This window comes from Eulemur rufifrons, chromosome 9 (genome assembly GCF_041146395.1).
Source record: "Eulemur rufifrons isolate Redbay chromosome 9, OSU_ERuf_1, whole genome shotgun sequence".
Classification (NCBI taxonomy): domain Eukaryota; kingdom Metazoa; phylum Chordata; class Mammalia; order Primates; family Lemuridae; genus Eulemur; species Eulemur rufifrons.
In genome coordinates this window covers 5021839-5043056 of record NC_090991.1, presented here as the reverse complement: position 1 = coordinate 5043056, position 21218 = coordinate 5021839, and the positions used below count along the sequence as shown (strand labels likewise).

Genomic DNA, 21218 nt, shown 5'->3' with positions numbered 1-21218 from the left:
GCGGGAGCAGGCTCACGCGGCGCTTCCGCCCATTGGCGGGCGGAGAAAACACGTGGCGGGGTGCGCGAGAAGCCCGCTGGGACTTGTAGTCTTCTGACTGAGGCACGGCGTGGGAGGGGGCGGGGCGAGGTGCGTTTGTGATGCTGATTGACTGGGGGGGCGGTGCGCAGGAGGCGCGCGCTGGCGACGGCGCGCCGTTGGTATCATGCGGAAGATGGCGGCGTCCAGGGGAGGCTGAGGGCTCTGCAGAGGCAGTGAGATTTCCGTACAGCCCGAGCGTGCGCCTTGGGGGGTCTCTTCGTTCCGTGTTTTCTGCTCCCAGGTTTCCCGCCGCGCGTCCTCTCAGGCCCTCGGGCGCGATGTGGAGGAGCTACCTCCGACTGCGGGACCCGGGGCGTCGCCTCCTGAACCGGCCCGCAGGTGGCCCCACAGCCTCCGTGGGGCCGGGGCCAACCCACCCGGCCCCGGCCCCGGCCCCGGCCCGGGCCTACGCGCCCCCGACAGGTGAGGCCAGGACACGTGCTCTTTTGGCTGGGGGCCGAGCAAGGCTAAGGTGGGATTCAGGCTTCGGTTGTGCAGGACAGGGTGACGGAGGCAGGTGTCAGGCTCATGAGGTTATTCAGGCCAATCGGGTTTTCGTATAGATGAGAAACCCAGACAAGGGCAGGGACGACCCGAGGGGACACAGCGCATCACAGTATGAGACAGTCATTGATATTTGGCCCATGCAGCTTTTCTCAAAGGTTATGGCTCTCCTCTCTTTAATAAGGAAAGCAGGTGTCATCCTTGTTTTCAAACGGGGAAGTTTGGGCTCTGTATTAGGACGTTGCCAAGGTTACAGAGCAGACTCTGAGAGGTTTGTGGAGGGCAAAGGCCAGCCGGCATGACTGCTTTCTGTGTGCTCAGTGCTCAGCACAAGACCCGGCATAGTAGGGACCTAGAACCCAGGCCTTCAGTCCTCCATCCCCGGGTCTTTGTAGGTTTTCTGGCCCTCCCTCCTACCAAAACCTCTGATATCTGTAGCCTTGTCTCCTAAATAGGAGTTGACACCATGCCTCCTTCCTCCACCTCTGCCTCTGATGAGGCCTAGAAGAAGGTAGTGGCTCTTTCATTGCTGCTGGGAAGCGGATTAGGACAGGGGCGGGGAACTTTTTCAGGTTAGAAGGCTGCATTAATTTAGCTGTAATCAAATAAGGCCACATTCAAGAAACTTTAATTAGATATACTTAAAAATGTACATCATTTTGTAAAAATCTAATTACTATGTACTTAATAATTTCAAAAAATGAAAACTATTTGTTAATTTTAAAGTTAACTGACCTTTTTAATGACTTTGTTTTATCTGCTTTTTGTTGGAAAGTATTTGAATATTTGGTTGCAGCATGGAGGTCCACAATTTCAGTTGATCTTCTAGACAGGTATCAGTCATTTGTGACCTTAAGGGCATCTTGATTTGGGCTAGGTAGGAGAATGTAGATTCCCAGCAGTATGTGGTTGAAAAGCAAGAAAGCATATTTCAAGAATGTTGCCAAAGGGGTGGGTATTCTACTGTATTTTTCCATATTTCAATTGGATCTTTCTCAGCATCAAACAATGACTTTAAAATGTCATCTACTGAGAGCTCAATTAATTCCATCTGTGGTTCTTTAGGTGCCTTAGTGATATCAACTAGGTGAGGCTGAAATGCTAATTTGAGTGTGATATGATGATTCTCAAAGTCAGTGAAACTTTCATTGTGTTTTCCAATTAATAGGTCTATAACAGCTGTGTATTCTTCAAATGATTTGCATATATAATGCTGCTCATCAATGACTTTTGGTAACTGGGGAAAATATTCATCCAAAATTTCCTTTTAAAGCAGTGTTTTGAAAAAAGATAGCTTTTTTTCCAAAATGCTTGGATTTTTTTTTTTGCCACATATCATATATAGGCTTAGTTTTACGTTGAAAAGAAATATTCAAGTCATTTTGATTTGACATATCACACAGAAATGCTGCATTCCTCTGGAAATCTTCTTTCAATAATTCACATTGCTGATTCTGTTCTTTATAAGATTTAACTATCTGTTATCCCAAAGATAAAATTTTGGCTAATACCTGTCCCTGTGATATCCAATGCATGCTATTTTAGAATGATATTGCAAATCTACACTGAATACCTCCTCTTTCCACGTTAGCCTCAGTTACAAAACTGAGGATGCCATGTTGGATTTGCAAGAGTATAGTTAACAATACATATAACTTGTTGCAAAGTGTCACTTAAAATAGTAGCTTTAGCACAGAGATTTTGCTGATGCAAGATACAATGAAAAGAAATGAAAGCACCTGAATCTGTTAATACTTTTTTTATCTGTGCAATAAACCCTTCATGTTTTCCTGTCATGGAAGGTGCACTGTCTTTACATACACTCACTAAATTTACCAAATTCAGTCCAACTTCATGGCATTTATCTTGAAAGTTGTTGAAGATACCTGTTCTCAATGTTCTGTAGTATCCAAGTCAGTAGTATTAGTTGATTCATCCAAAGAAATTGAATAATATGTATTTTCCTTTTGAAGTATTGTATGAAGTTGTTCTGTTAAGTTGAAGGCTAATTCATGCTGAGGATCAGTTATGGTTCTCCTTGAAAGAGGCAGTTGTTTGTACTTTGAAATGTTATTGGAGTCTAAGCATCCTACAACTTCGACAATGCATTCTTTCACAATTTCTATTAATACATCCCTGAATGGCTTCCCTTTCCCCCCCAGTATATAAGCTACTTTGTAAGTTGCTCCAGTGGCATTATTTCCAGGTCTTATTGCTGCTTGAAAGAATTGTCTTTGCTTTTCATCTTTTAATTTCTGCAGTATAACCTTTTGCGCTTCTCCCTCTAATTTGAAATATTTGTGGTCCTGGCCAAGCAAGTTGGCTCACATCTGTAATCCTAGCACTATGGGAGGCCGAGGAGGGAGGATCACTTGAGCTCAGGAGTTGGAGACCAGCTTGAGCAAAAGCGAGACCCCATCTCTACTAAAAATAGAAAAAATTAGCAGAGCGTGGTGGCATGTCCCTGTAGTCCCAGCTACTTGGAAGGTGGAGGCAGGAGTATTGTTTGAGCCTAGGAGTTTGAGGTTGCATTGAGCTATGATGATGCCACAGCACTCTAGCCACGGTGACAGAGTAACTCTGTCTCAAGAAAATAAATAAATAAATAAAATTTAAAAAAATATATATAGTTGTGGTCCTTATGAGTGTTATAATGCTGATGAACATTGAATTTCTTTAATGTTGATATTGCAATATCACAAAGCAAGCAAATCATCTTATCTTTAGCAGAAACAAGATAATATTGCAATTCCCAATCCTCATTAAAAACTGTTTTCTTCCTTCAGCATTCTCTTGGTCTTCTTTGACATGATGGGCTGTTAATAAGACAGAATTAAAAAATACTGTCAAGCTGTGCAACTATTCACAGATTCCACTTCAAACAGAAACACAGTGCACCATTGTCAAAAGCTGGTAACAGAGTAGCATAGTCGATCCCCATAAACTCTTGCCAACTAGCCTCGTACAGTAGTGGCACCAGTCATGTGGGGGAAGTTAGAGCTAAATCATGAGCATAGCAGCCACCAATTTAGCCCCCATGGCTTCCTAATGTTCTAATTGTGCTGCCCAATCTGGGAGGATTATTTCGTTGAAACTTGTTTTATTCTTTGGTATTTTTAAATGCATTCATTTTTAAAATAAAATAAAAATATAAAAGATGCACAAAAATGTTTTAATACAAATACAGGGATTTGTTCTGTAAAATTTGGATTCAGTCAAAAGGCCGCACTTAAGGACCTAGAAGGCCACAGGGGGCCTTAAGACCGCAGGTTCCCCACCCCTGGATTAGGGTAAGAGTAGGAGTGAGTCACTTCAATGAATGAAGAGTATTAACACTCCTTCCATTCAATTAGTCTTTCTGTGCTGGAGGCAGGAGACACAGTGGTCTTCAAGACAGACATGGCACCACCTGAATGATGTTCACTGTCAAATGCAAAAGATTATAACGTCCTGATTAAACAGTAGCTTATAATATCCTGTGATAAGGGACACACAAAGGAGCACCTACTCCCATTTTAGGGGTGTTCAGGGGCTAGAAAGGGTCTTGGGTGAAAAGCATTTAAGTTGAGCCATGATCCATAAGTAGGAGTTTGGTGAGAAGGAGAAAGAGTACTGGGTATCTAGAACATGCCTAGAGGTGGCAGCAAGGTATTAGGGACCTTGCTGTTTACACTGCCTGTTTTAGGAAAGCCAGTTTAGCATTGTGGCAGGAGTGCGTATCTGGGATCTGATGCTGGCTAAAGCTCTAAAGGACTGTGTGACCTTGGACGTGTAAACCACTGCCTCATTTTCTTCTGTGAATTGAAAGGCTAGGTTGCCTCTGAGGGCCCTTCCTCTGGCTGGTAAATTCCATAACTTTATACAAATGGTGAAGGGGGTTGGATGCAGCAGCAGCTGAGGTTTCGCCTATCAGAGTTCAGGTGCAGGGCCTGGAGGTGGGCCTTGAAGGGCCAGTAAAGAAGGAAGCAGGGTAAGGTAGCTCTGGGGGGCCCTGCCCTCCCTCTTTCTCTTGGGACAGAGGGCAGGCATCCCACTACCTGAGTGTATTAAAAAAAAAAGAAGAAGAAGGAAGAGGATTCCAGGGTGGCATAGCACAAGCACAGGGGACACATTCAGGAGTTAACCAAGTTGGCAAAAGCAAAGGGTTGGTTTAAGTTGGTGGATGCTCACTTTCCATTATGGTGGCACTTGATCTACCGTCTCTTTTCCTTTCTATTGCAAACTTACTAGTTTAGGCTCTTGGAAGTACCTACGCGGTACATGGTAGGTAGTCAAATATGAAAGAAAATAGGAGTGAATGAATGTATGAGGCCCAGTGAGAGGGAGGCGCACAAATCAGGCCCATGTGTGCTCTACAAAGACCTTACCAGTTGTGAGACTGGCCTCAGCCTCCCAAGAGTGCTAGGATTACAGGCGTGAGCCACTGCGCCTGGTCTTCCGTGTGGTTTTGATTTGCATTTCCCCGGTGTTAAATGATGTCCAAGCATCTTTTCACAGGCATATTGGCCATTTTTTATAATTCCTTTGAAAAATGTCTATTCAGATTCTTTGGCCACTTTTTAATTGAGTTATTTGTCTTTTTATTATTAAGTTATAAGAGTTCTTTATATATTTAGACTGAAGAATTTTGATAACCTGGAAATGGTTGGAGCTGCCTTAAGCTAGGATGGAGGGATGCCCTGAGTTAGAACTTCAGCTTTAAGGCCCGCCAGATGGCACTGTTTTAAAAGATAAAGGCGTTGGGAACACTCTGAGACCAGCACTTCCTCTTCTTGGTGCATTGTGGGAGTTGCAGTTCCTGAGTCTTTGAATCTCCAAAGAGAAAGCCCGCCCGGAAATTGTGACTGGTAGGATGATCACTCATTGGTCTATAAAGACCAGGACAGGAGGATTGTAGGGGGACGTGAGTGATGCAGAAAACTGCTTGTTTCTTTGTATGGACTGAAGCAACCTCATGGGAAAAAGGGACCCAAAGGACATTAATTTCCAATTCAGCACTCTTCACACGAGCAGTTGTTCTCTGCTTATATGGCCTGTTTTCTTGTGGCCAACTTTTTAAATTCAACACTTTTTCACAAACCCATTGCTTTACATAGTTCACAGAATTTTCTCTTAAAAAGCACTATGTGTGTTTTTGCCATAGATGTTCTATAAAGCCACGGTCCCCAACCCCTGGGCTGCAGACGGGTATTGGTATCCGGTCCCCAACCCCTGGGCTGCAGACGGGTATTGGTATCCGGTCCCCAACCCCTGGGCTGCAGACGGGTATTGGTATCCGCCTGTGGCCTATCAGGAACCAGGCTGCACAGCAGGAGGTGAGCAGCAGGCAAGTGCTCAAAGCTTCCTCTGCGTTTACAGCCGCTCCCCATCGCTGGCATCACCACATAAGCTCCGCCTCCTGTCAGATCAGGGGCAGCATTAGATTCTCATGGGAGCGCGAACCCTGCTGTAAACTGTGCCTGCGAGGGATCTAGGCCGTGGCTCCTTATGAGAATCTAATGCCCGATGATCTGAGGTGGAGCTGAGGAGGTGATGCTAGCGCTGGGGAGAGTCTGCAAGGACACATTATCATTAGCAGAGAGGTCTGACTGCACGATAAATGTAATGCACTTGGATCATCCCGAAACCATCCCTACCCTCGCCCCCAAGTCAATGGAAAAATTGTCCTCCATGAAACCGGTTGGGGACTGCTGCTGCTGTAAAGGGAGTGATTCATGCTCAGAATAGACCCTAGTTCTCCATGATCATACAAAGCTAGGCTGGTTTTTTTTCATCTTCAAAGATGGTATTCCCATTGATGTTGGCTAACCCTGTATTCACTGAAAATGTGGGTGTTTGACAGGCTTCCGGTGGTCTCATGATTTGTCTTACGTGACCCATGATCTTTGAGGGCCCAAGTGAAGAACTTCTGTCTTTTTGACATTGTTGGGGAGCATAAATCCCACCAAATTAATTGTCCAGATCGTGTTCTTGCTTACCTACGTGAACCCCTTACTTGGCTCCCTTTGCCCTCCTTGCTGAGACCTCTGTGTCCCTCAGTCCCCCCAGAGCTGCCCACCCGCCTGCTTCCCTCTCTGAGTATCTCTAACCATTCCCTGCTGGGTAGCCAGTCTTGTCCTTCCGACTGTCTTTCTAGTGCTCCAGAACTGCACTCTCCTGAAGCCCTGGACCTTCATGTAAGCTGTTTCTTCTTCTGGAAACTACTTCCACAATACCCACTCCAAAAATGAATCAATAAAATAAAGTTTGGTAACTCCTGCCTCTTCTTCAGGTTGCCTATTAAATCTGCTTGGAGGCCTCCCTTCAGCCCGGGATGAGGTCAGGCTTGCCTAGTACGTGTTTCCATCATTGTAGGTGACCTCGCCATCACAGAAGTCACTTTATTGTTGGCCTGGTTCAGTGTCTGTCTGCCCACTACACGGCAAATGGCTTGAGGGCAGAGATGAGCTTTGCACACATCCCCTCCGCAAGACTCATCACACATCCTGGAACGTGGTCAGTACTCACCAAAGTTTGCTGGAAGACAAGTTTGCCCCTCTAAGTGTCAGCGTCACTCAGGAGAGCCCCTCTCTAAAACGCGCCCATGCGTGCACCTGCCTTCTCATCTGAGGCCGGCAGCCCTTGGGCTCCGTTTGCCCTTCTGCTGTATCTTTTTCTGCATGGTTTTCTCCTGTTTTGAGCAATTTTGGTGGCTCCTGCCCTGCCGCTCCATCTGTCGCACTCCCTTCTGGTCTTTTCTTACTCAGATACAGAGGTGGGCCTGGCCAGCGAAGCAGAAAAAAGACTTCTCTCACAGGAACCCTAGCTGTCCGGCAGCTTTCGATGGTTCGGCCTGTGCCAGCAGGTTCTGGCCTGAGTCCATTCCTCTGCCCCTGGTCTCTGGGGCCTGTCTGCCGGGCCTGAGTGGCGGTGTGCTAGAGTGTTCACTGGCAGGTTGTGCTCTCTGCTCATGGGTCTCCTGCTACCACGGGAAGACCCTTTCCCTACTGTTGAGTCAGAGCTCTCAGAGCTTTTCCCAACTTCCTGCCTGGCCTGGCTTTTATGTGTGTTGCCCAGCCCATGTGTTGGAAACCACAACAGGTGTGGTCCGGGTACCTCAATCCAGACCAGAGAGGGGAAAGGAAGCCTCCAGACCCATGTCTAACTTGCCATTTGAATATGGCCAGGATAGCATGTAAAGTAAAGGAAATTTAAAAGCTGTAGGTTGGTGCATTTCGTGTCAATTTTGGTATCAAATATGTGAGAAAATCAGTGTTATGATTTCAGACAAAGGTGGTAAATCATGCCATAGTAAGACAGCATCATCTTGGTGGCCATATCTGATCACTTTAAAAAGAAATTTAAACTCCATAAAGACAGGGATTTTGTCTGTTTTATTCACTGTCGTATCCCAAGTGCCAAAAACAGTGCCCGGCACAGGGTAGACATACAGATATTTTTGAGGGAAAACAATTTGGGCCTTAGTTTAGTAAATGCAACCGTGGAATGCAGTTCTGGTCCCTCTGTCTTTAAGTATTAATGATAACAAATGAGAAGGATGGGAAACACTGATATGACATAGAAAACATAAAAATAATGTTTGGAGTAAACCCAACCAGATGCCCTTTCTCTTCCTCCATTACCTTCCCCCTCCATGCAGACACACCAAGTTCTTCTAAATTTTCGTAGTCTGTTTGAATTAGTGAAATTTTAATGTAAGCTTGGTTATTTTTTTTTAAGCATTAAAAACAAACTATTTAATTCATCTCCTTTTCCTGCACATGCCGCATCGTTATTTCCAATAAGTAGCTTCAGTTATTGTCTCTGAAGGCTTTTAGAACCCAATGAATGTGTAAAAGAATGAAAACACAAGTGAATGAATGAAGGTTTTGTGTTTGTCACAGATGTGAGAGACTGAGTTATAGTTTATAGACTCCAAAATGTGTCCTGTTTGTTCTTTAGTAGTTGAGGGAATCTGCATAATTCCTTATGAAGTGCTCTTGGTTTTTTAATCCCTCCAGGGTGAGAGAGGGAGAATATGTTTATAGTTTCACGTAAGATTTTATTCAAGTTATTTTCAAAAGAAAACAGAGGACACAAGATTTTCCCCTTCTTCAAGGAAATGTTTGGAGTTGCTGTTGAATACACAAGCAAGCTGGTTAATTAGGTTAATTAATTGGAAAGAGGGGGTGGGAAATGCTCCTGGGAGCTCTGCTTCCTGCCTGCACACCACACACGTGCACACATGCATGCACACCCGCACAGGCACACACATGCACGCACACACTGGCTTTCCACTCACCTCTTCTTAGAGGCATCAGAGTCTTGCCTGAAATGGGTCTCTGGCTTTGGCTCCAGGCGAGGTGTGGCTGGCACGGGGGCTGCACTGGTGGTAGGGGTGGGTGGAGGAGGCTGCTCAGGTGTTAAAGCAGGAGGGGCTGGGAAGTCTGTCAGGCCACACAGTCTGCAGCTGGTGCTGCTCCTGATCAGACTTGTCCCCGGGCTGGGGGACCGGTGGCGGCATGACCAGCATGTCCTGTTCCTCCCTCCCAGGAGATCCAATGCTGCCTCCTCCGGCTTCAATCAGAAGCCGTTGATTATACCATGTAGAGTAGGGCAGACCTTGAATGGGGATATGAAAATCAAGCCAATCAATCAGCATTAGCAGTAATGATACAAGCTGGTCCTGTCGCTTCCTGAGCTGTCTCGCCGTTATTTTAAACTACCTTTTTGAAAAATCTTTCTTACAGAAAGGAAGAGATTTTATCAGAATGTCAGCATCACACAGGGTGAAGGTGAGTGTCTGAAATTTTGAGTGCCTTTTTTTTTTTTTTATGAATGGTTGGAAACATTTTTCATCTTCAGCAGGTTCAGTGGTGAGATTATCCTTCTTGCTTTTGTCACATATGTTTCTGTAAGGGACGCAGACTTGTCTTTGTCTGCACCAATTCAAGTGGCTAAATATAGGAATGGTCACTCAATTCCACTTAACAATCCCTGAGAGTTTTTCATTTGATCTTTCAAGGTGGCTTTGAGATAAACCTGGACCACAGGAAGCTGAAAACTCCCCAAGCCAAGCTCTTTACGGTCCCCAGCGAGGCCCTGGCCATCGCAGTGGCCACTGAATGGGACTCCCAGCAGGACACCATCAAGTACTACACCATGCACCTGGTAACAAGTTCACAGTGCAAACCTACACCCTGAGACCCGCCAGGGGCTTCCTAGTCTACGTGGCAAAGATTTAGACTCCTTTCCAAATTCTGACAAGGCCCTGGAGGCCGGGCTCTGCCTGCCTGGGCTCCAGGGACACTCACCTCCTCCCAGTCACTGAATGTGCCAAACTCTTTCCCTGGCTGGCCTGGCCACCTACAGTTCCCTCTGCTTGGAACGCCGTGCTGGATGGCTGGTTTCTCCTCTGGTCTCGGGACAGATGTCACCTTCGCTGACTGCCCAGCTCTCTTACTATTACAGCAGCTGGTCATTTGTTTCATCAGCACTTACACAACCTGTAATTGTCTGTTTTGTGTTTGCACTTTTATTGTCTGTCTTCTCCACTGCCTGGTAAGCAACAGGCGGGCAGGGGCCACGTCTATTTCACTCCCCAGTGTCTAGATAGCCCCTAGCAGGAAGTCTAGTTGGCACTCGGTAAATGTTGGCTGAATGTAGGAACCACTGGAGGCAGATGGGTGAGTGAGGGAGACCCTCCATTTGGCCAGCCCCTCATCCACAGAGGGGCTCACAAGGGACTAGAGCTGACTGGGGACAGGTGGGGCGATCCAGATCCCTAAGGTCTAGCTTCTGTGGCTTCTAAACTGCAACCTGAGAGAGGGGCAAGTTGCTGCCCCTCTCTCGGCCCCATGTGCCTCATCTATAAAAGGTGATTGATAACAGTATCTACCTCATGCAGGTGTGATCAGGAGTGGATGAGATGCTGCATAGAAAGCGCTGGGCATGGTTCCTGGCACAGAGTGGGCACTCAGTCGATATGGGAGTTGGTTGCTGGCTTCCTGGTCATTGCTGTGCTCAACCTTTGCAAACCCAGCTGGGCTTCCCGTCAGCATCATGGCCTGCTGAGGTGCCAGCCTGCTCCTTGACTATCTGATGAAATTAGGGCAATTAGGGGTATAAGCTAATAGTTAGAGTAACCTAAGCAACCTATTATTGACAATGTAAATCTGGAAAAATAATCTTGATCTCAGCTTGCATGGTTCGCTTCCTTGTTTTCTAAGGCGTTAAGGGGGCCAGCTGGTGAAGCCTTTCATTCAGATTTGACTGCCACACTGATACGTGTCCTATTTGCTGTGTTTGACGATGTACTTAACCTCTCTGGGCCTCAGTTTCCACATCTCTCAAATGGATATAATAATAGTACCCACTGCAAAGGGTTGGTCTGAGGATTAAATTAAACACACTAGAGCCTGGTAGTAAAGAACATGCGACCTTGGGGAAGGTCACTAATGCTAGGGCCACCGTGAGGCTCCTCTGGGTCCCGTGAACATGCACACAAAGCGTTCAGCACGGAGCCTGGCTACAGCGTGCTCTCGGGAGCTGTGCTGCTGCCGTGGTGTGCGGGCACTCGGGCTGAGAGCTTTGTTCGGGGTGGTGCCATCCAGTTCTCGCCGTGTAGCTGTGTGTCAGATGCAGCGTCCTCAGGAGAGCAGGGCTTTTGCCTGAGCCCAGCAGGTGGTGACAGGCGCTTTCTGCCTTTGATCCAGACCACATTGTGCAACACATCCTTGGACAACCCAACCCAGAGAAACAAGGATCAGCTGATCCAGGCGGCTGTGAAGTTTCTGGACACAGACACCATCTGGTAATTGACAAGTAGATAGGCATTCCCCTCGGATTGAGCGAGTCCCTGGGGTTGTTTTGCCTCATTTGCCCAGACGGTTATCAGTGGGAGAAGAGGCAGACCCTTTCTGTTACCTCACAGGACAGGAGGGCGGCCTCCCTGACGTGGGCACTTGGCTGCTCTGCAGCCCGCTGGGGGAGCCTCCTCTTCTCCAGCCCAGCAGCTGCCCCTTGGGCTGGGGTGGGCCAAGGGGGTGTGTATATAGCTCTTGCAGACACCAGGACCACAGGGGTCACTTGCTAGTCCTTAGTGGGGCCCATGACCCTGGACTTCTGCCCACGGGCAAGTTCTCTTGTAGGCATCCTGTCACTACAGATGTTGATATGCAGGAGCTGCCTCCCCCCGTTCAGAAATCTCCTCTTGTTCTGTGTTTATTGGCTAAATGGTCAGTGATACTGAAGGAAAGTTGAAGAAACAACTGAAGTGGTTGAGCAGTGCCAAGGCTGCTGGCCCGAGTGCTCCAGGATCCTTAGTCATCTCACCATGACACAGGAAATCAGCGCTGACGGCAGGGGTGGCCCATGGCCAGTGGGAAAGCTCACTCCATTCGTTAGGGTCACTTGATTGTAGGGAGCGAAATCCATTCGACCTAGCTCAGGCAAAAGGGGGTTTCTCGAAAGCTATGCAGGGATCCTGACGGGAAATGCAGGAGAGCTGGGCCACCCGGATGGGCGGTGGAAGATGAGATGCCGGAGCTCCTCCCTCTGCCCCACCGGAGCAGGCGGAGCGGCAGGGCAGGAAGGTCTGTCTGCTTATCTGCTCCTCGTGGCGGCGCAGCTTTTCCTGCACACGTGACCTCTCTCCCCACTCTGCTTCCATCAGACTGCGGCTTTCCGCAGTGCCCGCTTGGGTTCCCATCTCATGAGACCTTGCAGCCCAGCTCCCCCGCAACTGACTCGTCTCTGTGTTTCTTGGCCAAAATAAGTGGCACAGCCTGGCCTCCAGCTTAGTCCCCTCAGGTCAGGTGTCCATGCCAGCAGCCGCATCCATAGCTTACAGCCAGGAAGTGGGTATAAGCAGGCGATTTGGCCTGTGGCCAGGGGCATCGCCTGTTGGAGGGGCCGAGGGTCGGGGGCAGTGGTGTCTGGCGCAGCGTTCATGCTCAGCATCTGAGGGTCAAGTGGGTGTGGCTCAGGGTTGCAGCTAACAGACTGGATCTGCTTTAGAATGGCTGGAACATACAGTGCCGCAAGCTTGGGCCTGTCAAATATTTGGGGGTACTTAGGGCACTGGTTCTCAAACCCAAGCTTATCTTAGAATCCCCTGGAGGGCTTGTTACGATACAGATTGCTGGGTCGCACCTCCAGAGGTTCTGTTTCTACAGGTGTGGGATGCAGCCTGTGCACGTGCGTGTCCAAGTTCCCAGGTGGTGCCGATGCCGCTGGCGCTGGGGCCACACTTTGAGAACCACTGCTTTAGGGAAAGACTCGTGGGACTGGAATGGTGGGGGTGAAGTTTTTGCTGCTGCCCTTTATGTTTTTCCTTTTCTATCACTGAATAAAGGAATTGTACTTTTTTATTAATGAAGGTGATTTTTACAATGAATTAGCTACAGGGTGGAAGAGCCAGAGACATTAGTGGAACTTCAAAAGAATGAGTGGGATCCAATCATAGCATGGGCCGAGAAAAGGTAAGATGTGAGCCCCGCAGAAAACACTGACTGGGTACCAGCGTTGGGCAGGGTCGTGGGGTCCGGTGGCCACACTGCACAGTCAAAGCTCTTAGCTATGTCGGCTTTCTGATTTCAGCGTACCCTTGGGATTCCACTCCCCTCAATGTTCAGGGATTGGGTCACCTTGAAAAAAATGTCCTCAAATTCATTTCAGCTGCTGTGCACTGAGCGCCTGATGTGGTGATGCACACTGAGTAGGGGCAGCTCTGTGTCCTCAGTGAAGCACCAGAGTCCCCAGGCCACCTTCTTCCAGTGGGTCAGAGCAGCAGTGTGAGTCTGAGTCCCAGTTCTGCCACTGTTGAGCTGTGTGACTTTCGGCTAATGAGTAGATCTCTCTGAGCTCCAGTTTCCTTGTCTATAAGTGGGGCTAATAATCCCTACCTCCTAGGGTGTTGGCAGGAGGAAATGAAATGAAATGAAATGTAAAGTGCTTAGCATCCTGCTTAGCACACAGTAAATGCTCAGATCTGGCAGTTACTTTTATCTTCATCACAATTATTGTACGATTAAAGAAAATCACAAAACTGTGTGTGATCCATGTGTACATGGGGAAGTGTGGATTGCCTCCTGCAGAACTGTGGGTGACGCCTGTGGGCTGTGGTTTCTAGGAGCTGATGATGTCCAGTATTTTTCCTTAATAGGAAGACTGTTGAGTGCAAAACTGAACAGACTGTTGATATGGTGGCAAAGTCAATTCAGTTTCGTTTCATCCCAAGGGAAATGTGGAAGGGCTGGCTTTCATGGCACTACCTTGACCATAGTATTCATAAGCTTACAAGGTGTATTTCTTGGTACAGCATTTTTCACAAAAGTGCTGTTGTCGATCTGCCCCACTCATTTGCCACGTGTTGCCTGAGTGCTCGCAATGTGCCAGGCATCCTTGGGATTTAAAGGAAAAGAAAGGCAAAGCCAGTTTTCTGAAGAGTCAGACAGCAGTACTGTGTGCGAAACATGACGATACAATGTCATTTTGGAATCTAATGCAATATAACAATAACTTAGGTGCTTGGAGACCTTTGCTGTGGTACAGAGTCGTCCAGTTTTTGTGGCAGTTGAGATATCCCCTCCTTAATAGTTTACACAAAAACCTAGCCATTTCCCATTGTCAGTTTTGTATTATTAGAAATTTCAGCAAGAATATTTTTAAAACAATAGAAAAAAAAATCAGTGATATGGAAGAAAATTACAAAAAAAATGTTTTTACTCTGTTTTTTTCTGTTTTATATAGTTATTATTCTTGAAAATGTATTTTCTCTTGAAGAAGCTCATGTCCCATAGATCACAGACCAAAAACAATGCCTTGTTTATTATAGAAGCTTGATAAATGTTTGAAAAAAATGATTGCATGATAAAGGACATATACAAACATCCTTTTAAGGAAAACAGTCTTTAAAAGAAATCTTTCACACCCTCAAATGTGAAAAACTATTTAGAGAGGTTTAAAAAGCATGTAGCCCAGAGTTCTAGAGACTCCAAGGCAAATGAATTAGCATTTCGGGCAGCTGTGTGTGACTGAGCCCCTGCTCATATGACCCATCAATCATGCCTTCATTTAAGGCGGTTTCTTGGTCCTCCTTGGGGGTTTGTTCTTGGGGGACGGCAAATCAGGTCAGGAGGCCACTAACCACAGTGGCAGTTGCTGCTAGAGTCCTCGAGACTAGCTCCTTGGCCATATGCCCCAAAGGGGCACACACGTGCTCAGAGGTTTAGGTCTTTGTTTCAGGTTAAAAGCTGTGCTGCTCTTAGGCCACAGCCCGACAGGGACATACCTTTTCCTTTCAGATACAGTGTGGAGATCGGCTCCTCCACCAGCATAATGGGACCCAGCATCCCGGCCAAGACGCGAGAGGTGCTCGTCAGCCACCTGGCATCTTACAACATGTGGGCCCTACAAGGTCTGTAAGTGTCCTGGGGTGCAGGGGTGGGCGTGATGCCCATCGGCATCTGAAGCCCGTCCATGCCCTTCCCCGGGCACTCCGAGCTGCAGGGCTGCCGTGAGCCTGGAGGCTGGCTGGCTCTGACGCTTCAGTCAGCACTCCCCGCCCACACCCTTCCAGCCGAAAGTTGGGTTTTGCCTCTCCCGCAGAAGTTTCAAGTTCAAATCTCATCACCCTGGCTCCGGTCACATGCCCATCTGTCAAGCACTCACTCGGTGGGGCGGAGGGGGGCGTGCTGTGATTGGCAGGTTCAGGTCACATGGCCACTGGGTAAGAGCAAGGAGGATCACCCCCAAGGAAAACCAGAGTGCTCTCTCAGAAGAGTGGGCCAAATGCCAGAGGGGCCCTGGGATGTTCTCCCCCTCCCAGCCCTTTGCACTGGTCACCCCTGTCCTCTGCTAGGGCTGCAGGGACTCACAAGGCTAGGCTGTAGCAGCCACCCTGTTTCGGGTTCTGACTTTGCTTATGTCCCCACAGGGATTGAGTTTGTAGTGACCCAGCTCAAGTCCATGGTGCTGACCTTGGGCCTGATTGACCTGCACCTGACGGTGGAGCGGGCTGTGCTGCTGTCACGCCTGGAGGAGGAGTACCAGGTGAGGAGTGGCACCTCAGGTCCCGCCTTACCTGTTCCTGATCCAGGCTAACTTGGGGAGGGGTGGCTAACCCACCTGAAATATTTTTGTATACACTTGGCTTTTATTTCTTTTCTGTACATACAGAAACCAAAACTAAGGACCAATAAAAGTATTGTCAAGTAGTAATAATTAAAAAAAAAAAAATAGTAAATGCTGCTGCTGTGCTTGGCACTCCCCACACTGCCTCGCCTCCTCTTCTCGATAGCCTGCTCAGGTGGGGGCCGTGGTTATTCCCATTTTACACAGGAGGAAACCAAGGCACAAGGTTGCATCTCCAGAAAATGTTCCAGCCTGGGTTGGAAGCCAGGTCTGGGGACTCCAGGGCCAAGACCTTCAGCCCGTGCTCTGAATATGGAGGTTCACGGACAGCTAAAGGCCATTTGGGCTTGCTACACCCTGCAGAACACACCCTGTTGAGACGACTGACCCATTTGTGCTCCTGAGTTGGCCAAGCCTTCATACCCTCGCATTTTATCTGGCTGGCAGAGGAGCACAGGGGTAGCTGCTGTCTGCACAGAGTGTTGATTTAGGTGGCTCAGAATTAGGGTTTTGCTGCACTCTCATTTACATTTTTTAACTCTGAAAATTATGGCAGTCTTTGTAGTCTTATTGTTGTTGTTCTTGTTCCCCCAACCTCAGAAGGTTAATTGCTGTTATGAGCTGGCTCCTAGTATGATAAAAACCTATTTGTAATGTCAGCATTTCCCAAGTCCATGTAGTCTTCTGCTCAGAAAAATACCAGGGGAAAAACTGTTCCTGTTCAGCAGCAGTGGCTAGCTACTTTAGGGTGTCAGAACCAATTACATGGGAAGGGGGTGACTTGTGGGGCTGGTGGGGACCCAGGAAACCTCGCTTCGGGTCTGGCCTCAGCTTTTGACTGTGGGTGAAGCCAGACCATCATTCTGTGTTGATCCTCCACGAGATGAGTAATAACCTAGATTGTGTATGTGATGGTATAAAATGAAAGTATAAAATGCTCTTCAGATGACGTATTACAGATGTCCCCATTGAGACTGGGCAGCCCAGTAATGCAGACAGCTTGTGAGGCGGGGCAGGTGCTGAGCTCCTGGACCGGCTGGAGCAGCCAGGCCAGGGAGGAGCCGGCGGGTTGGGCTGGAGTTGCACTGACGTCTGGACAGCGGCACTGTGTTCCTGGGGCTCCTCCCTCTTGCTTGTAGAGCCCGGAGGGAATCTGCAGCCCGCCCCAGCATGCAGGGCAGAGGCCTCTGTAGTACTGCGACTTCCCCAGGAGGCAGAACTGAAGCCACCGTGAGGCCTTGCTTGATTCATCCATTCCACCCCCAGGGAACCGAGGGCGCTTGTAGCCCATCATGGCGAGGCAGCTTACAGAGGATAACAGTCTAGAGGCTGCCTCATGCTGGCTTCTAGTAGGATGAAGTGTGGGAGAAGTGAGGGCACACGGTCATGCCTCCACAGAGCAGTCCCACGGATCGCTCCGGGGCCAGCCTGCCCAGCAGTGGGCAGCCACTGGCCATGGGCCTGGACTGCTCTTCTCCCAGACCATCCGTGCCCCGAGAGCACAGGTGCCTGCTCTGGCCACCTGGGTGCTCTTACCTGCTGCCTCCCCTCCATGCATGTCTCACGTGTCTTGGCAAGATCTGAGGCTACGGCCCTCAGACCAGCTACTGGGGTGGATGTGGCCCTGGCCAGCAGGCAGCCAGTCGCCAGCCACTCGCCCAGCAGCTTGTCTTGTCCTCCCCTCAGATCCAGAAGTGGGGCAACATTGAGTGGGCTCATGACTACGAGCTGCAGGAGCTGCGGGCCCGAACCGCCGCCGGCGCCCTCTTCGTCCATCTCTGCTCCGAGAGCACCACAGTCAAGCACAAGCTCCTGCAGGAGTGAGGCCTGGGCAGCGCCTGCCCTGCACGACGGACCCGTACAGCTGCGGCTCCTCCGGCCTGGGAGGCTCCCCCAATCTGGGAGGCTCTCCTGCCCTGGGGGGCTCCTGTGGCCTGTGAGGTTCCCCTCACCTGCAGGGCTCTTCTGACCTTCAGGGCTCAGCCTCGCTCAGCATCACCGAGAGACAGCCCCGAGACGCAGGGCGCCGTCCAGAGGTCAGCCTGATTCCAAGGCAGCAGTGAATGAAGGAGATGAGTTGTACAAGTGACTTTCTCTTGACCGTGATTTTATTAAATATTTCTCCACCCTGGAAACGTGTTGAGCCCTGTTTCCACGGGCGCCTCTGTGCTTCTCCATTCTTGTTTTGCCTGGGTTGCACCAAGGTTAAGCAGCGTTATCTCCCATGGCGCGTTTGGTACCTGCTGCCCGTGCTCGGGATCCTCACGCTGGGGAAGCAGCCATGTCATCCACAGACAACTCTGTGTTCTTCAGCCTTCAGCCTGAAGGCTTGTTGTTTTTTTTTTTTTTTTTGCTGGATTTTAATCAAAAAATCTTTGAAAGTGAGTCCTTCCTGGTGTAAGCTGGTTGTTTCTATTTTGTTCCTACTGTTCTAGAAAAAATAATTTACTCTTGAAAATAGAAAGTTGTTTCTGGGTTAAATGCCCTAACAGGCTTGGCGGTCACCTGATGTGCATGTGTCTGTTCGGCTTCCACACGGGGGTCCTGCGAGTCCCCCCGACACGGCCACCTGCACGGTCCTGGGAGGCAGGAATGCTTCCTGGTGCCAGGTCCGGTGAGAGGGCAGTGGGGAGAGTGAGGCTTCCCGAGCCCTGTGTCCCTGTACACCTGAGTAACAAAGTGGCCTCACCCCTGTTCCCAGGGCACTGACCGCATGCCAGTTGCCTCCACGCTTCCCACATACTGGCCCTGAAGCCCGTGATGTCACTCTGAGGAGGCACTGTCACAGATGAAGCCTAGGCTGCAGCGGTGACGTGGAGCTGGGGTGCCCAACCTGCACTCTTCGCTTCTGGAGGGTCCTCAGGTCCCTTTGGCGAAGCTCGCAGGCCAAGGGAGCCGCTGCCTCTGCCGTGGTGGGCGGGCCCAGCCCCCAGCAGTGCGGCGGGAGCCACAGCCTCTCCCGCTTCCCTGCTCCTCTCAAGGAGAGCCGGCCTCCCTTCGCCTACAGCTGCTGCCCGCTCTGACACACACCCCAGAGGAAGTGGCGCTGGCCACGTCTGACGTTATGCCAGGGCCGGGAGTCTAGCTGACTGCCAGCCCCCGTGGGAGTGGCTGTTGTAGACGGGCCAAGGACCTGCTGTTCATCCTGCTCTTTCTCCTGTTCATACATGAACATGAATTTTTATTTATTTATTTTTTTTAAAGAATAGGGGAAAGGTGACATGGGTCCTTTATTTTTCTCTACGTTTGTAAGTTTTTCCAGGGGTTGGGGAAGAAGGGTGTTAGGGGAGTCGTGGGTTGAGAAATTCCCAGTAACTGTCTCCTGAGGCTGTCGATGAAGTGTGTGCACGTCCTCCTCCTGCTTGGCCCTGGTGCTGTGTTTTGGAAGGGACCCTGGGACTGGCACGCACCTAGTCCAGGATGTCGCCGAACTCCAGGTTGTCTAGTTCACTCTGCATGTGGTCGATGTACTGACTGATCTCCTTTACTCGCTCGCGGTTCCTCGTGGTCTCATCCCTGTGAATCTGGGGGGCAAGACCAAAGCCCACCGTCCTTAAATCAGATGCCTGGTTAACATCTGCTACCAAGTCCAGGATGAGGGAAAGGAAAATAGTTCTTTGGGATCTGCGTGATCCCGCACTGACTGCAGAGCCCCTCCGGGTTCTGCTGATCTCCGCATATTTGAGGTAGGAGTTAGAGAAATGAGGAGGCACAGGGGTTTTAAAATCTCTCGGCAACATTAAGTCTTCAGTGTGGAATGCTACAATCCTTAATTTTATTTCTTCATTCCGTATTGAAAATACTACACACTACCTAGGGAAGATTTCCACCTTCTTTCTGGCTGGTAGCTAGAAAAATCGGGACGGCCTGCTAGGATGGGTTAGCATTACTCACCTTGTCCACCACGTGTGTACACCAAGAGTTGATCCTGGTCACCAGCTCGTCTTCTCGATTGTCAATCTTCAGGAGATGGATGTCATGTGACGCCCCGACAGCATTAATAGTCGTATCTTTGTCGACAAAAAGCTGGTGAGTGAGAGGGATCAGATGAGATCATGCATGTCCTTACACTCTGAGGACAAAGTCAGAGCTAACTAGAAAAGGAACACCTGGGAGTCCCCTGGCTGTGCTGGCCACATGCCCAGTGGAGAGCCCACCTTTCTACCGGTGCACTTATGCCAGCTCATCTTCAGGTGACAACCACTTCCCCGACCCGAGTGCTGGCAGGTTTTATGGGGAAAGGGCCAACCGGCATCCTTGCGTTCCTTATCAGGAGCATGTTAGCTCCAGGGAGAAGGTGACGGCTGCCCAGGGGTGTCCTCGCTCAGGACGTCTGTTCTCACCATGCTTCTCTCTCAGCTGCTTTCCCATCTGACTTGCCCCAAACTTCTGCCAGCTGAGCGGGAAACGTGAGGCTGCCCAAGGGTCTGGGGGCTGCTCTGAGGACAGTGGCCCCTGCAAACCGATGGTGTTCACCACATAGTAGACTCTACTGCCTTTCACGTCAACCAGATCAAACCTTCGATCCTCTTTGGGGTCTCCTGCCTTCTCTTGTTCCTGACCTTATTTGCTGCCTTGTAAAAAGCTGTTAAAAACAATGATCCTCTAATAGGCCGGTCTGTTGTAGGTGTTGACACTGTGGCCGTTGTGTGCTGGAATGGTTGAAAATTGAGTGGAGTCATTCCCAGAGCAGGGGAGGCCACTGAAGCACGCGGTAAGCAGTTGCTTCCACCTTGAAGCAGCGGTATCATACTTTGTAATACCAAGGACAGCAAGGGACCTAAATTCTCCATATTGTAGAGAGGACTGCAAGTGGAATGTATACGTGGGTTGTTTTTTTTTTCTTTCCTATAGTAGCAGTTAACTTAATGGTTTCCAAAATATGTTCTGTGGAACCTTGAGATGTTAATATTTCTGCAAAAAGAGTACTGTTTGGTTAAATACATTTGGGAAAGTCAGTACCCCTTAGGCCTCTCCTGAAGACGCACAGGCCACACAAAGTATTCTGAAGGTGCTGCCAAGTCCTGTGGAAAGTAAACCTTTTTAACTTTGTCTCTCTTGGTCTTCCAACTTATTTGGCCACAGACTTCTTCTCAGAGTAATGCTTGTTAACGTCTTGTGGGATGCTGGTTTTCCACAGAATCCCTTGTGGGAAAAGCCAAGTTAGCTCATGTGGGGAACAGGGTATCTGGGGGACCAATTAGTATAGTCACATGGAAGAAATGACAAGAAGTTATTAAGTTCTTTCTCCGCACACGCAAGGTCGCAGGCCGGGCTCTGGGAATGGCTCACAGATGTGCAAGACCTGCTCTCCATGAGCCTGAGCAGCACACTCAGCAGTGGGTGTCCCAGTTACTTTAGAAATAGCTACAATCACAACATCAACCCGGTGTGAAAAGGTTCTCATCCTTCGTTCTCAAATGTGGGTCGTAGCTGATAGCTTAAGCCAGGCAGGGAAATCATCCCCCTCAGAGTTTGAATATATGGAAAGCAGCTTTGGAAGCTGAGGACAACAGAAA

At 49.1% G+C, this 21218-nt stretch overlaps 2 protein-coding genes across 2 annotated transcripts in view; one reads left to right on the top strand and one right to left on the bottom strand.

Moving 5' to 3' along the window:
- Positions 1-130: 130 nt before the first annotated feature.
- ATPAF2 (ATP synthase mitochondrial F1 complex assembly factor 2) lies at positions 131-17964 on the top strand. Its single transcript, XM_069483219.1, has 8 exons — positions 131-504; positions 9315-9359; positions 9590-9735; positions 11280-11377; positions 12966-13046; positions 14871-14983; positions 15503-15618; positions 17386-17964. The coding sequence occupies exons 1-8, from the start codon at positions 141-143 to the stop codon at positions 17521-17523; spliced, it is 1101 nt and encodes a 366-aa protein (XP_069339320.1). The 5' UTR covers positions 131-140; the 3' UTR covers positions 17524-17964.
- A 1145-nt stretch (positions 17965-19109) lies between these two features.
- The window catches only part of DRC3 (dynein regulatory complex subunit 3), a 34951-nt gene continuing 32842 nt past the window's right edge, over positions 19110-21218 (bottom strand). The window contains exons 12-13 of the mRNA XM_069483218.1: positions 19594-19725; positions 19110-19223 (exon numbers count right to left, since the gene is read on the bottom strand). Coding sequence (XP_069339319.1) covers positions 19110-19223; positions 19594-19725 — 246 coding nt within the window. The remainder of the gene's footprint in view (positions 19224-19593; positions 19726-21218) is intronic.